Raw genomic sequence first — 16,177 nt, 5'->3', positions numbered from 1 at the left:
ACAATGTAGCATTCCACCAATCACAAACTGGTCTGCAGCCCATCCAAAAATGGTTTCCCTTTTCCTCCCCCTCTACTCGCCTTTCCTCAACCCCATTGAGTAATGTTTTTCTACCTGGAGGTGGAAAGTGTATGATCATCGGCCACATGACCAAATGTCCCTCCTGGATGCAACGGAAGCCGGCTGCAGAGACATCTCAGCTGAAGACTGTCAGGGGTGGATAAGGCATGATAAGCCCAAGGTGCAGAGACATCTCAGCTATTACTGCTTCAGGGTTTCCAGTCTACCAGGTTGAGTGAGTTTCAGTCTCAGAGAGTGCCCACAGGTCTTTAAATAATTGCTTGATGTGTAACCTATAGGTCTATGCATGCAGAATACACCTGGTTTATTATTCGTTTTCCCAAACTCAAAATGATGTGTGGCCAGGTTAATTGGTCAAATGATCTGGATTGTGGTCAGTGAGTTGGTCTGTTTTCAGGCTCCGATTTCAAACCTGTGCAAAAAGACGTATCCTTACAACATCTACGGAATGCTCAAACCGTGGAATGTTGGCACACGATTACTACAGCTAACACACCTCGTTTTTTTTTTTACAAAAAAAAAGACAGATGGGACACACTGCACTAGACTAGTGGGTTTGTTGCAATCGTCTCAAATTGCACCGGAGCTCGCTTTTTTATTTCATTTATTTGGAATTCTTCAGTGAAAGCGTTTGCGCCAGCGACTATACGTGACGTCAAAACCAGTATGGCGTTCGAGGTGACTTCGGCATTGCTTGCTTTACGTTTATAGAAATAGTTTTTAATGCAGTCTACGTGCTTTATCTGTTTCGTTGTACATAGTTTCTGGGATCATTTGACTGCGCTAACGCCCGGTCTCTGGCCTTGAATGAACAGCCACAAACCAGTTGGCGATAGGGCGAGCAGCTGTATCTTTTGATTATCATTGCAATACTACAGCTAACTGGCAATATTGTGCAATAATGACAACCGCATCATTCAACTCCCCACTCGTCTGATCTATTCTTTGCGGTTTTAAACCCTACGAGTCATTGGAATGGTTTGTGTCTTCATCGGAGTAGATGGCTATAAGAATAGCAACACAACTTGGAAACAGTTAACTACTTTCGTTAGTTAGAAACACTTTTTCATGGTCAACTCGCCTACACAGTAATAGCTTGTGTGATTGTTTTTTTCCCCATTAGCATTCGTTTTGACAAGTAATTATCGGTCTCGTATAATCTCAATCTTTCAAGTCCTCTGCCTGCTTTTGAAATATTTTAATTTGTTATTTCTAATTGCAAGGACACAACCTCAAGGCATTCCAGTTTTATCCAATTGTCACCAGCTAGATAATATTTATTACTGATAACGTTAGTTGTCATCAACCAAAACTGCTGATCTGTTTGCATTCAGCTATATAAATACGTTCACTGTGTTTTCGCTGCACAACGTCATATGATGCGATAATACAGCGTTTCCCAAACTCGGTGCATGTTTTATTTATTTCCTTAACACTACACAGCTGATTCAAATTATCAAAGCTAGATGATTCGTTGATTATTTCTATCAGCTGTGTGGCAAGAACCAAAACGTGCACCGAGTTTGGGAAACGTTACCTTAACGTTATACTATTATTCGTATTGCTTGGCAGGTGCAATCCACCAAACGAGCGGACCCGAACGAGCTGAAGGTTATTTTTCAGAAGGTAAGAGCATCTCTGGTTGTCCTTCACCTTTACGCCTGCTGTAGAGTTCATTTCAGTGTGGAAAGATTTTGGGCTAGGGTGAACTAATTAGAGGTCTGACATCATGTAGCTTGCGGGTGTCTTGTGAGGAGCTGTGTGACTGAATCCCCTACCACGCACAGTGCTTGATTTGGGCAGAAGTTCGCTGGAGTTGAATACCGGAATCTCACAATGTTCTGCTACTTGATCTCCTGATCTTCTTACATAATTATTAGCTCAAAAGTATTGTGGAGCGCCTACACCTAAATATAAACCCACAATGAGTACTGACACCCATTTCAATCCAAGTCGAACACCACACTACAGTGCTAGTCAAACGTTTGGACACTTATTTCGATGGTTACTTATTTTTACTATTTTCTACATTGTAGAATAATCTATGAAATGACACATGGAATCATGTAGTAACCCCCAAATATTTTAGATTTGTCAAAGTAGTCACCCTTTGCACATTCTTGGCATTCTCTCAACTAGCATCATCAGGAATGCTTTTCCAACTGTCTTTAAGGAGTTCACCACGTATGTTAAGCACTTGTTGGCTGCTTTCCCTTCACTCTGCGGTCCAACTCATCCCAAACCATCTAAATTGGGTTGAGGTCAGGTGATTTGTGGAAGCCAGGTCATCTGACGCAACACTCCATCACTCTCCTTGGTCAAATAGCCCTTACAGCCTGGATGTGTGCTTTGGGTCAATGTCCTGTTGAAAAACAAATTATGGTTCCACTAAGCGCAAACCAGATGGGCTGGCGAATCGCTGCATAATGCTGTGGTAGCCATTCTGGTTAATAAGTGTGCCTTGAATTCTAAATAGATCAGACCGTGTCACCACCTCCATGCTTCACAGTGGGAACCACACATGCAGAGATCTGTTCACCTACTCTGCGTCTCACAAAGACACTGGTTGTAACCAAATATTTCAAATTTGGACGCCTCAGACCAAAGAACAGATTTCCACAGGTCTGATGTTCATGTTTCCTGGCCCAAGCAAGTCTCTTCTTATTGGTGTACTTTAGTAGTGGTTTCTTTGCAGCAATTTGATCATGGAAGGCCTGATTCACGCAGTCTCCTCTGAACAGTTGCTGTCTGTTACTTGAACTCTGTGAAGCTTTTATGTTGGGCTACTATCTGAGGTGCAGTTGACTCTAATGAACATCCTCTGCAGCAGAGGTAACTTTCTTGCCAGTGGTGGTCCTCATGAGAGCCAGTTTCATCCAAGCGCTTTTGATGGTTTTTGCGACTACACTTGAAGACCCTTTCTAAGTTCTTGACATTTTTCTGGATTTACTGACTGACTTCATGTCTTAAAGTAATGACGGACTGTCGTTTCTCTTTGCTTATTTGAGCTGTTCTTCTGTATACCACCCCTACCTTGTCACAACACAACGGATTGGCTCAAATGCATTAATTCCACAAATTCACTTTTAACAAGGCACACTTGTTAATTGAAATGCGTTCCAGGTGACTACCTCCATGAAGCGGGCTTGAGAATGCCAAGCGTGTGCAAAAGCTGCCACGGTGGCTGTTTTGAAGAATCTCAAATATAATTTTCAATTGTCTAAATCAAATCAAATCAAATCAAATGTATTTATATAGCCCTTCGTACATCAGCTGATATCTCAAAGTGCTGTACAGAAACCCAGCCTAAAACCCCAAACAGCAAACAATGCAGGTGTAAAAGCACGGTGGCTAGGAAAAACTCCCTAGAAAGGCCAAAACCTAGGAAGAAACCTAGAGAGGAACCGGGCTATGTGGGGTGGCCAGTCCTCTTCTGGCTGTGCCGGGTAGAGATTATAACAGAACATGACCAAGATGTTCAAATGTTCATAAATGACCAGCATGGTCAAATAACAATAAGGCAGAACAGTTGAAACTGGAGCAGCAGCACAGTCAGGTGGACTGGGGACAGCAAGGAGCCATCATGTCAGGTAGTCCTGGGGCACGGTCCTAGGGCTCAGGTCCTCCGAGAGAGAGAAAGAAAGAGAGAATTAGAGAGAGCATATGTGGGGTGGCCAGTCCTCTTCTGGCTGTGCCGGGTGGAGATTATAACAGAACGTGGCCAAGATGTTCAAATGTTCATAAATGACCAGCATGGTTGAATAATAGTAAGGCAGAACAGTTGAAACTGGAGCAGGAGCATGGCCAGGTGGACTGGGGACAGCAAGGAGTCCTCATGTCAGGTAGTCCTGGGACATGGTCCTAGGGCCCAGGCCAGTTGAAACTGGAGCAGCAGCATGGCCAGGTGGACTGGGGACAGCAAGGAGTCATCATGTCAGGTTGTCCTGGGGCATGGTCCTAGGGCTCAGGTCCTCCGAGAGAGAGAAAGAAAGAGAGAAGGAGAGAATTAGAGAACGCACACTTAGATTCACACAGGACACCTGAATAGGACAGGAGAAGTACTCCAGATAAACAAACTGACCCTAGCCCCCCGACACAAACTACTGCAGCATAAATACTGGAGGCTGAGACAGGAGGGGTCAGGAGACACTGTGGCCCCATCCGAGGACACCCCGGACAGGGCCAAACAGGAAGGATATAACCCCACCCACTTTGCCAAAGCACAGCCCCCACACCACTAGAGGGAAATCTTCAACCACCAACTTACCATCCTGAGACAAGGCCGAGTATAGCCCACAAAGATCTCCGACACGGTACAACGGCTCTCTCGTGCCGTCCCTGGGGGACCCAGACAGGCCGACCACAACAGTGAATCAACCCACCCAGGTGACGCACCCCCAGGGACGGCACGAGAGAGCCCCAGCAAGCCAGTGACTCAGCCCCCGTAACAGGGTTAGAGGCAAAGAATCCCAGTGAAAAGAGGGGAACCGGCCAGGCAGAGACAGCAAGGGCGGTTCGTTGCTCCAGAGCCTTTCCGTTCACCTTCCCACTCCTGGGCCAGACTACACTCAATCATATGACCCACTGAAGAGATGAGTCTTCAGTAAAGACTTAAAGGTTGAGACCGAGTTTGCGTCTCTGACATGGGTAGGCAGACCGTTCCATAAGAATGGAGCTCTATAGGAGAAAGCCCTGCCTCCAGCTGTTTGCTTAGAAATTCTAGGGACAATTAGGAGGCCTGCGTCTTGTGACCGTAGCGTACGTGTAGGTATGTACGGCAGGACCAAATCAGAGAGGTAGGTAGGAGCAAGCCCATGTAATGCTTTGTAAGTTAGCAGTAAAACCTTGAAATCAGCCCTTGCTTTGACAGGAAGCCAGTGTAGAGAGGCTAGCACTGGAGTAATATGATCAAATTTTTTGGTTCTAGTCAGGATTCTAGCAGCCGTATTTAGCACTAACTGAAGTTTATTTAGTGCTTTATCCGGGTAGCCGGAAAATAGAGCATTGCAGTAGTCTAACCTAGAAGTGACAAAAGCATGGATTAATTTTTCTGCATCATTTTTGGACAGAAAGTTTCTGATTTTTGCAATGTTACGTAGATGGAAAAAGCTGTCCTCGAAATGGTCTTGATATGTTCTTCAAAAGAGAGATCAGGGTCCAGAGTAACGCCGAGGTCCTTCACAGTTTTACTTGAGACGACTGTACAACCATTAAGATTAATTGTCAGATTCAACAGAAGATCTCTTTGTTTCTTGGGACCTAGAACAAGCATCTCTGTTTTGTCCGAGTTTAATAGTAGAAAGTTTGCAGCCATCCACTTCCTTATGTCTGAAACACATGCTTCTAGCGAGGGCAATTTTGGGGCTTCACCATGTTTCATTGAAATGTACAGCTGTGTGTCATCCGCATAGCAGTGAAAGTTTACATTATGTTTTCGAATAACATCCCCAAGAGGTAAAATATATAGTGAAAACAATAGTGGTCCTAAAACAGAACCTTGAGGAACACTGAAATGTACAGTTGATTTGTCAGAGGACAAACCATTCACAGAGACAAACTGATATCTTTCCGACAGATAAGACCTAAACCAGGCCAGAACATGTCCGTGTAGACCAATTTGGGTTTCCAATCTCTCCAAAAGAATGTGGTGATCGATGGTATCAAAAGCAGCACTAAGGTCTAGGAGCACGAGGACAGATGCAGAGCCTCGGTCCGATGCCATCAAAATGTCATTTACCACCTTCACAAGTGCCGTCTCAGTGCTATGATGGGGTCTAAAACCAGACTGAAGCATTTCGTATACATTGTTTGTCTTCAGGAAGGCAGTGAGTTGCTGCGCAACAGCCTTCTCTAAAATCTTTGAGAGGAATGGAAGATTCGATATAGGCCGATAGTTTTTTATATTTTCTGGGTCAAGGTTTGGCTTTTTCAAGAGAGGCTTTATTACTGCCACTTTTAGTGAGTTTGGTACACATCCAGTGGATAGAGAGCCGTTTATTATGTTCAACATAGGAGGGCCAAGCACAGGAAGCAGCTCTTTCAGTAGTTTAGTTGGAATAGGGTCCAGTATACAGCTTGAAGGTTTAGAGGCCATGATTATTTTCATCATTGTGTCAAGAGATATAGTACTAAAACACTTGAGCGTCTCTCTTGATCCTAGGTCCTGGCAGAGTTGTGCAGACTCAGGACAAGTGAGGTTTGGAGGAATACGCAGGTTTAAAGAGGAGTCCGTAATTTGCTTTCTAATAATCATAATCTTTTCCTCAAAGAAGTTCATGAATTTATCACTGCTAAAGTGCAAGTCATCCTCTCTTGGGGAATGCTGCTTTTTAGTTAGCTTTGCCACAGTATCAAAAAGGAATTTTGGATTGTTCTTATTTTCCTCAATTAAGTTAGAAAAATAGGACGATCGAGCAGCAGTAAGGGCTCTTCGGTACTGCACGGTACCGTCCTTCCAAGCTAGTCGGAAGACTTCCAGTTTGGTGTGGCGCCATTTCCGTTCCAATTTTCTGGAAGCTTGCTTCAGAGCTCGGGTATTTTCTTTGTACCAGGGAGCTAGTTTCTTTTGAGACATTTTTTTAGTTTTTAGGGGTGCAACTGCATCTAGGGTATTGCGCAAGGTTAAATTGAGATCCTCAGTTAGGTGGTTAACGGATTTTTGTCCTCTGGCGTCCTTGGGTAGGCAGAGGGAGTCTGGAAGGGCATCAAGGAATCTTTGTGTTGTCTGTGAATTTATAGCACGACTTTTGATGTTCCTTGGTTGGGGTCTGAGCAGATTATTTGTTGCAATTGTAAACGTAATAAAATGGTGGTCCGATAGTCCAGGATTATGAGGAAAAACATTAAGATCCACAACATTTATTCCATGGGACAAAACTAGGTCCAGCGTATGACTGTGAGAGTGAGTGGGTCCAGAGACATGTTGGACAAAACCCACTGAGTCGATGATGGCTCCAAAAGCCTTTTGGAGTGGGTCTGTGGACTTTTCCATGTGAATATTAAAGTCACCAAAGATTAGAATATTATCTGCAATGACTACAAGGTCTGATAGGAATTCAGGGAACTCAGTGAGAAACGCTGTATATGGCCCAGGAGGCCTGTAAACAGTAGCTATAAAAAGTGATTGAGTAGGCTGCATAGATTTCATGACTAGAAGCTCAAAAGACAAAAACGTCTTTTTTTTTTTTTTTTTTTTGTAAATTGAAATTTGCTATCGTAAATGTTAGCAACACCTCCGCCTTTGCGGGATGCACGGGGATATGGTCACTAGTGTAGCCAGGAGGTGAGGCCTCATTTAACACAGTAAATTCATCAGGCTTAAGCCATGTTTCAGTCAGGCCAATCACATCAAGATTATGATCAGTGATTAGTTCATTGACTATAATTGCCTTTGAAGTAAGGGATCTAACATTAAGTAGCCCTATTTTGAGATGTGAGATATCATGATCTCTTTCAGTAATGACAGGAATGGAGGTGGTCATTATCCTAGTGAGATTGCTAAGGCGAACACCGCCATGTTTAGTTTTGCCCAACCTAGGTCGAGGCACAGACACGGTCTCAATGGTGATAGCTGAGCTGACTACACTAACTATGCTAGTGGCAGACTCCACTATGCTGGCAGGCTGGCTAATAGCCTGCTGCCTGGCCTGCACCCTATTTCATTGTGGAGCTAGAGGAGTTAGAGCCCTGTCTATGTTGGCAGATAAGATGAGAGCACCCCTCCAGCTAGGATGGAGTCCGTCACTCCTCAGCAGGTCAGGCTTGGTCCTGTTTGTGGGTGAGTCCCAGAAAGAGGGCCAATTATCTACAAATTCTATCTTTTGGGATGGGCAGAAAACAGTTTTCAACCAGCGATTGAGTTGTGAGACTCTGCTGTAGAGCTCATCACTCCCCCTAACTGGGAGGGGGCCAGAGACAATTACTCGATGCCGACACATCTTTCTAGCTGATATGCACGCAGAAGCTATGTTGCGCTTGGTGATCTCTGACTGTTTCATCCTAACATCGTTGGTGCCGACGTGGATAACAATATCTCTATACTCTCTACACTCACTCTAACCCTCATTTTGGTTACTACATGATTCCATATGTGTTTTTTAATGTTTTTTTTAAACCCTGGAATGAGGTAGGTGTGTCCAAACTGTATGTCTCACCTTGCAAGATGAGTGCGGGGCAGCAGATTGTACATTAGGCTCTACAGTGAGGTCCTCTACAGTGAGGTCCACCTTAGTATGTCAGTTCTTAGCAGGAAACACAAAGTGACACTGTCTATTTCTGCCCCCCCCCCCAGCATGCCAGTGTTGTGGATGCAGATGGCGAGAAGTTGATGACCCCAGGGGACTTTGTGCAGAAGTACCTGGGCCTGTACACACAGATCCACCACAACCCCAAAACTGTCCAGCTCATTGCCGGTGTAGCCGACACAACCAAGGACGGGTGAAGAGCTGCCTACGTTAACCCTCTCTCTCGTCCGTCTCTTTCGCTGTCTTTCTCTCTCCCTTATCCTGTCTCCACCAAGTACATGGTTAACAGTTGATTATGCTTAGACTGCTGTCTCCCTCATTCTATTTGTCTCCTGTCGTGCTCCCTCTCCACATCAACCATGGGAGATTGTTTTCATTGTGCAGAAGGCTCCTGCAGTAATGAATGATAGAGGTTTCATACCCACACATATACAATGGTGATGCTTAGATCAGTTCATTAGGATGTTATTTGGTCTAAGAACAGAAGCTGCCTTAATGGGTGCTCATAGATTAGATTATACACAGACACACTGCACAAGCCCTTTCAATACACTTAATCCACTCTTATATGAGAGGCTTAAATAGTTAATGATTCTGAAAACATTTACTCCCTCAAGGTCAAATGTCTCAAAGTAACAGGTGTGCCTTTTTTAATGGTTAGGATTCAGCGCTCTCACCGCCGCGGCCCGGGTTTGATTCCTGGTCAGGGAACTAATGTTTTGAGTGGCAGGTAGCCTAGTGGTTAGAGCATTAGGCCAGTAACCAAAAGGTTGCTGGATCGAATCCCCGAGCTGACAAGGTAAAAATCTGTCGTTCTGCCCCCGAACAAGGCCTACCGGGGAACAGTGATAACCTGCCAACATTGTAAATAAGAATTTGTTCTTAACTGACTTGCCTAGCTAAATGAAGGTTAAAAAAATAAAAACGTAAACAGTAAAAATACTAAGTTTTGTAACCTAGGTCAGTCTTGTAATGTGTGTGTGTGTGTGTGTTGCAGGGGGATGATTCACATGTCTGTCATTCAGCGAGGTTTAAAAGTGACAACCTCCAAGCAGCGAGTCTTTTCACTTAAGTCTCTAGAGAAATGACCTGAAATCCATTACAATTGGTTTACACTATTTGAAATGCATGGAGTCATTTTGAAGAAATAGTGCATGGCCTAATTTCTCCCTACATCACTGCTGACGTTTTATTACGTTTCAGTCAAAACGGAACCTTTCTCCCTCTGATTGGATCTGTATCTGAAGCGTTGTCCTTCATGGCATCGCGCATATTGTTTCAATGTTGCTTCTCTCTCTCTTTCTTTCTTTCTTTCTTAAAAACACACACAGGCTGATCTCATTCCAGGAGTTCTTGGCATTTGAGTCAGCGCTGTGTGTTCCGGACGCTCTCTTTATTGTAGCCTTCCAGTTGTTTAACAAGACCGGCACTGGAGACATCTCCTTTGGTACGTATGTGACTGTTGGGGTGGTGGCGTTACCTGCTTTCAACTGTTTCCAGCCCCTAAAAGAATGCACATATGTTAACGCTGGTCTGTCATAGAATGAGCAGAACCGATTATTTTCCCGGTGTTCACAGATGCACAGAAAGAAAGTGAGAGATGATGTGAAGACTTTTTTTATTTATTTAAATGGCACAACTAATATGGCCGCCGTTCCTCCCCGTCACATAACGTTGCATTGAATGGGAATGTCCATTCTGCTCATTCTAATTCTAATGTTCTCTCGATCTGTCCATTCCTCAAACAGAGGATGTGCGGGACATCTTCAGCCAGACCACTGTGCACCACCACATCCCCTTTAACTGGGACTGTGAGTTCATCTGCCTGCACTTTGGACACGACCTCAAGAAATGCCTCGGCTACCTCGAGTTCACCCAGTTTCTACAGGTATACTCACACACTCAGTCGTGCATGCACACGCTCCATGGCGCTCACGCGATGACATATTGCGTGTGTGAAATTCCAATAGCATAACAACACGGCAGGAACGTGTATAATTGCAAGAGGTTTGCTTTAAAACTCCGTGTTCTCTCCGCCCTGTGGCAAATGTGTAGAAAATGTAGCTTTATAAAACGGCCCCGTTTTTGTCTCCGGGCCAAGAGGAGGGCATCTAAAACTATGCCAGTGGCCTCTCCCGCTACCACAGCCCACGTTAACTTTGCCACCACTGTTGAAAAATATCCTAGGGGAAGCACTGCACACGTTCATCTCTACCTACAGGAGTTGCAGTTGGAGCATGCGCGCCAGGCCTTTGCCCAGAAGGACAAGAACAAGAGCGGCACCATCTCTGCCATGGACTTCAGTGACATCATGGCCACAATCCGACACCACATGCTTACAGTGTTTGTGGAGGAAAACCTGGTTTCGGTAAGAGCGAGTGTATGATTGTGTGTGTTTATAAGAGTCCGCGTGTTAACAAACAGGGGGAGTAATGGAGAGGGCGTCCCTGTTCTAACGCCTTCCACGGTGCGATTGTCCTCCCAGGCTGCGGGGGGCAGCACCTCTCACATGGTCAGCTTCTCCTACTTCAACGCCTTCAACGCTCTGCTCAACAACATGGAGCTGATCCGCAAGATCTATAGCACGCTGGCCGGGACCCGCAAGGACACACAGGTCACTCAAGGTAACATGCGTGCACCTTAACCTATACAGGCCCTTGCGTATACCCACACACACATTCCCATCGTATACCCCCCCCACACACACACATATTCCCATCGTATACCCCCCCACACACACACACACACACAGACACACACTGTACTGACACCGCCACACTGGTCAGAAGTGCTCCAGACGTGTGAGTAGTAGCGTGATCCCACTTTTTCAGTCGTCAGTCAGCAGGGGAACTGTCATTGGCAAGCTCTCAATCTCTCTGCAGTATGTGTGGATGCACGGCGTGTGTTAATGCAGACTATTAACCCATCTCTCTCTAGAGGAGTTTTCCCATGCTGCGAACAAGTTTGGCCAGGTCTCTCCCATGGAGATTGACATCCTGTACCAGCTATCAGGCCTACACTCCCACTCTGGGTAAACGTGCACTGCTCTAAAAGCCTTGTACTGTATACACACCTGTTCACCTGAGTGTTGTGGTAATGACGCGGTGTTGTCTCAGGCGCCTGAACTTTGCTGACATTGAGAGGATAGCCCCGCTGGAGGAGGGAGCGCTTCCCTATCACCTGGCTGAGTTCCAGAAACGGGTAAGAGACATGCATTTGTGTGTGTGACTGCGTGTGAGTGAGTGCGCATGTGAGTCAAACTCTCCTCTCTGTGTAGCAGAGCCAGGGTGATGGTTCCAGGTCCGTACTGATGCAGGCCGCAGAGTCGGCCTACCGGTTCAGCTTGGGCTCCATTGCTGGAGGTAAGGGACTGGGGGTGGTGTGATGTAAGGAATACTTTCATGGAATATATCCACCCCCCCCCCCCAAATAAAAAATTACATAAAGTTTTGCCTAGTTTCAATAGCACACTTGTGTGTCTCCTAGCTATGGGAGCTACGGCAGTGTATCCGATAGACCTGGTGAAGACAAGGATGCAGAACCAGAGGAGTACAGGCTCGTTCGTAGGAGAACTGATGTACAAGAACAGCTTTGACTGTGCCAAGAAGGTGCTGCGCTACGAAGGATTCTTTGGATTCTACAGAGGTACGGACGGACACTGCATTCTTGGTTGCTCTCCTGCTCGCATTTTCCTCCCCTCTTTGCCTGCTATTTTACCTTTCTACACTGCCCTTGCATTTCTGCTGTCTCTTCTGTTGATGGAAAAAGGACTGCAAGACTGCCATGTATTGTTGGCTCACCCACACTGCATCACTCAACCGGCCTCCATCCATTCACTTCTTCCTTTGTTCTTTAATTCTCACCTTTTCCTTCATTACTCGTACTCTCTTTTTCTCCTCCCTTTCTCCCCTAAGAAACTGTTGTCGTCATGAGACGTGGTTCATGTCATATGTGGACTCAATCTCCCATGCTGCCCTGCAGGTCTTCTTCCCCAGCTCATAGGCGTGGCTCCAGAGAAGGCAATCAAACTTACGGTGAGTCTCACTCCTCCCCCTCCACTCAGCCAATCACGATGGACGTGCACCTTAAGATGACGCAACACGTATTTTGTTGAAGACATGCCTGACTATTCTCTCTGTAGTACTTATTTGCTAATTTATCTCCTCGCTCTCTGTTCTCCCTGTAGATGAATGACTTTGTGAGAGATAAGTTCACCGGTAAAGACGACACCATTCCCTTCGCTGCCGAGGTGCTGGCCGGAGCCTGTGTGAGTATGACCCGACGACCAAACCTGTTCCTGTCAAACTTCCCAACTCTAAACGCATCCCATTCTGTTCTACCTGAATGGGAAGCTGTGGTAGCCTCCCCTCCCTTCATGTCTTTCGTACTCATTTCACTTTATGTCTCTCTCTCTCTGCAGGCAGGGGGTTCCCAAGTGGTCTTTACGAACCCGCTGGAGATTGTCAAGATCAGACTGCAGGTGGCAGGAGAGATCACGACAGGACCCAGAATTGGCGCCCTCAGTGTCATCCGAGACCTTGGCTTGTTCGGCCTCTACAAGGTAGGCGTGTGTGGCCATTACGTCTGGTGCCATTGTTCTTGTATTTTGGTAAACGAAAGCCCTTTTTGATTGAAAGTAATGTCTTTTATTTTCTTGTGTATGTAGGGTGCTAAAGCATGTTTACTGAGAGACATCCCGTTCTCAGCCATCTTCTTCCCGGTGTATGCCCACACCAAGGCTCAGTTTGCCGACGAGCAGGGTAGACTAGGCCCGTTACAGCTGCTAGCTTCTGGAGCCATCGGAGGTACACACGCTTCACAGACCTATTCACACTTTCTATTCTACTTGATTGTCAAAAACAGTCATGGCCTCAAGTGACACCCTTTCTAACTCTATTTCCCAGGCATCCCTGCTGCCTCTCTGGTGACACCTGCTGATGTCATCAAGACACGCCTGCAGGTAGCAGCGAGGGCGGGACATACCACCTACACTGGAGTCATGGACTGTTTCAGGAAAATCACGCAGGAGGAGGGATTCGGAGCACTGTGGAAGGGAGCTGGAGGTATGTGGTGTGGTGTTTGTCTGTCAAAGTGACTACACAAATGGGAATTCACTTTCTGTCTCGTTCTTCCCCCCCCCCAGCTCGTATGTGTCGATCCTCTCCTCAGTTTGGAGTAACTCTGGTGACCTATGAGCTTCTACAGAGGTGGTTAAATGTGGACTTCGGAGGACAGTGAGTGCACGCACACACTCCCCACTGTTATAACCCAAGATACCACTGTTAGTTAAGCTCCAATGTCTCATTTCCCTCGCTCTTTCTCCAGTCGTCCGACGGGGTCTGGGCCCACTCCTAAATCTCGTGTCTCTGAGCTTCCTCCGGTCAGTGCTGACCACGTGGGAGGCTACCGTCTGGCCGCGGCCACCTTCGCTGGCGTGGAGAACAAGTTTGGCCTTCATCTGCCCAAGTTCAAGTCCTCTGGAGTGCTCTCCATTCTCTCTGACCCCGTTGACCCCTCTTCTGCCCTCCCTCAAGAGGCTGCCGCCCCCCCTAAAGACTAGCCTCTAACTGCCTGCCACCACCACTCCACTAAGGGCTATGCACTTAGACAGACATGCATACTGATCAACACACACATTTTGAGGGGCCATGTACACCGATATGCACACACGTACAGTCCTAGCGGCCATGTGCACAGCTATAAACACCAACACCCCAGGGTCTACTCTAGTGCTCTAAACCTGGTTCTGGAGACATGACTGTAGGTCCATTGTTGAAGCAGGCATTAACCTGAACACTACTGTTGTATCTCCAGTGGCTCTCCTTTCTTTTCTTTCCATTCTGCTTTTCATATGAAATCAGTGGTTTGAAAGGAGCCTTCTCTCTCTCTCTATTCCTTTGCTCTCTCGCTCCCATTCCTCTCCATCACTCTGGTGGCTCCTCTCTTCTCATGAATAACTGATTTAATTTTTTTGGGGTGCTACTATGATTGGACAGTGTGTGGGAGATATTTGATTGGACGGCATGGAGAAGGCTTTACTCTGAGTGGGCCTTGCACAGGAGGTTGCTGTACAGAGATGTGACACAGCTGGAAAGGAACATTACTGATGTTAGAGCGATATTAATGTAACATTGGAGAACAAATGTTATGGTAATGTTAGTGCAACGTTTCGGGAGTGCAACGTTTTGGTTACAGAAATGTTGCGGTAATGTTAAAAAGCAACGGGACTCATGTTGGAGTTACGTTAGATTGAAGTCGGGCCTTCGTCTCTTGAGAAACACTTACTGATCTACAGACCTTTTCAAACTGTTTGAGGAGAATTGTCGGCAAAGGATTAGGTAACTTAAATTCATTCAGTGTATTTTATTGAAATAAACAATTATTTAATTTCACACCTGAAAATATTTTATATCAAGGAGAATGAACAGCAAAAATGGCCAAGCAAAAGCGAACCAATAGTTTTGGTGGAAAACTATAGACAAAATGTAATTAGATACACAACATATCTATACAGAGTTTGGTAAACTCCAACAAAGAATTATAATGGACAAAGTTGTGACAAGTCTTGTTGGATTACTAACTAGAATTCGGTACCAAACGTGGAGAATAGTTTCAGAAGGCACTGTACATGGAGTTTGGCAAAGTGTTCAGACCCCTTATGTTATAGCCTTATTCTAAAATCGTTAAATAGTCGTCCCCCCCCCCCCCCCTCTCTCTCTCAATCTACACACACTACCTCCATGACAAAGCAAAAACTAATATGTAGACATTTTTTAATAATTTATTAATGGAAATGTTACATTTACACAAGTATTCAGACCCTTTACTCAGTACTTTGTAGTAGCACCTTTGGCAGCGACTACAGCCTTCTTGGGTATCGCGCTACAAGTTTGGCACATCTGTATTCTGAGTTTATTCCATTTTTATCTGCAGATCCTCTCAAGCTCTGTCAGGTTGGATGGGGACTTCTGCGTTGTCTTGGCTGTGTGCTTAGGGTTGTTGTGCTGTTGGATGGTGAACATTCGCCCCTGTCTGAGGTCCCTGAGTGCTCTGGAGCAGGTTTTCGTCAAGGATCTCTTTGTACTTCGCTCAGTTCATCTTTCCCTTGATCTTCCTGTCACTGAAACATCCCAACCGCATAATGCTGCCACCCCCATGCTTCACGGTAGGGATGTTGCCAAGTTTCCTCCAAACATGGTGCTTGGCATTCAGGCCAAAGAGTTCAATCTTGGTTTTATCAGACCAGAGAATCTGCTCCTGCCAATTGCTCAGTTTGGCTGGGTGGCCAGCTATAGGAAGAGTATTGGTGGTTCCAAACATCCATTTAAGAATGACGGTGGCCACTGGTTTTTTTTGGGGACCTTCAATCCTGCAGACATTTTTTGGTACTCTTTCCCCAGATCTGTACCTCGATACAATCCTGTCTCGGCGCTCTACGGACAATTCCTTCGACCTCCATAGCTTGGTTTTTGCTCTGACATGCACTGTCAACCGTGGGACCTTTATATAGACAGGTGTGTGTCTTTCCAAATCATGTCCAATCAATTGAATTTACCACAGGTGGACTTCAAGTTGTAGAAACATCTCAAAGATAATCAATGGAAACAGGATGCACCTGAGCTCAATTTCGAGTCTCATAGGAAAGGGTCTGAATACTAATGTAATTAAGGTATTTCTGTTTTATTTGTGTGACAATATCTAAACCTGTTTTTGCTTGTGTAGATGGCTGAGGATTTGCATTTATTTAATACATTTTTTTAAATAATGATGTAACAAAATGTGGATAAAGTCAAGGGGTCTGAATACTTTCCGGAAGCACTGTACTGTATCTGGACCCAAGCAGAGCCATATCT

General features: G+C 45.6%; 1 protein-coding gene across 3 annotated transcripts; it reads left to right on the top strand.

The window, feature by feature from the left end:
- Nucleotides 1-624: 624 nt before the first annotated feature.
- LOC124041545 (calcium-binding mitochondrial carrier protein Aralar1-like) lies at nucleotides 625-15,587 on the top strand. 3 transcript variants are annotated; one of them, XM_046359258.1, is made up of 18 exons: nucleotides 625-759; nucleotides 1,654-1,707; nucleotides 8,372-8,517; nucleotides 9,656-9,771; nucleotides 10,073-10,212; nucleotides 10,546-10,692; nucleotides 10,810-10,948; nucleotides 11,262-11,355; nucleotides 11,441-11,525; nucleotides 11,602-11,686; nucleotides 11,811-11,969; nucleotides 12,306-12,358; nucleotides 12,511-12,591; nucleotides 12,745-12,885; nucleotides 12,991-13,129; nucleotides 13,229-13,387; nucleotides 13,468-13,558; nucleotides 13,650-15,587. In XM_046359258.1, exons 1-18 carry the CDS (start codon nucleotides 748-750, stop codon nucleotides 13,882-13,884), a joined length of 2,076 nt encoding a protein of 691 aa, XP_046215214.1. In that variant the 5' UTR covers nucleotides 625-747; the 3' UTR covers nucleotides 13,885-15,587. The 3 variants fall into 3 exon arrangements, with proteins under 3 accessions (XP_046215214.1, XP_046215215.1, XP_046215216.1); XM_046359259.1 differs by lacking the exon at nucleotides 625-759 and adding an exon at nucleotides 837-1,059; XM_046359260.1 differs by lacking the exons at nucleotides 625-759; nucleotides 1,654-1,707 and having other exon boundaries at nucleotides 8,491-8,517; nucleotides 10,842-10,948.
- Nucleotides 15,588-16,177: the final 590 nt, after the last annotated feature.

This window comes from Oncorhynchus gorbuscha, linkage group LG08 (genome assembly GCF_021184085.1).
Source record: "Oncorhynchus gorbuscha isolate QuinsamMale2020 ecotype Even-year linkage group LG08, OgorEven_v1.0, whole genome shotgun sequence".
Classification (NCBI taxonomy): domain Eukaryota; kingdom Metazoa; phylum Chordata; class Actinopteri; order Salmoniformes; family Salmonidae; genus Oncorhynchus; species Oncorhynchus gorbuscha.
The sequence above is the reverse complement of the archived record's forward strand: the minus strand, read 5'-3'. Positions and strand labels throughout refer to the sequence as shown.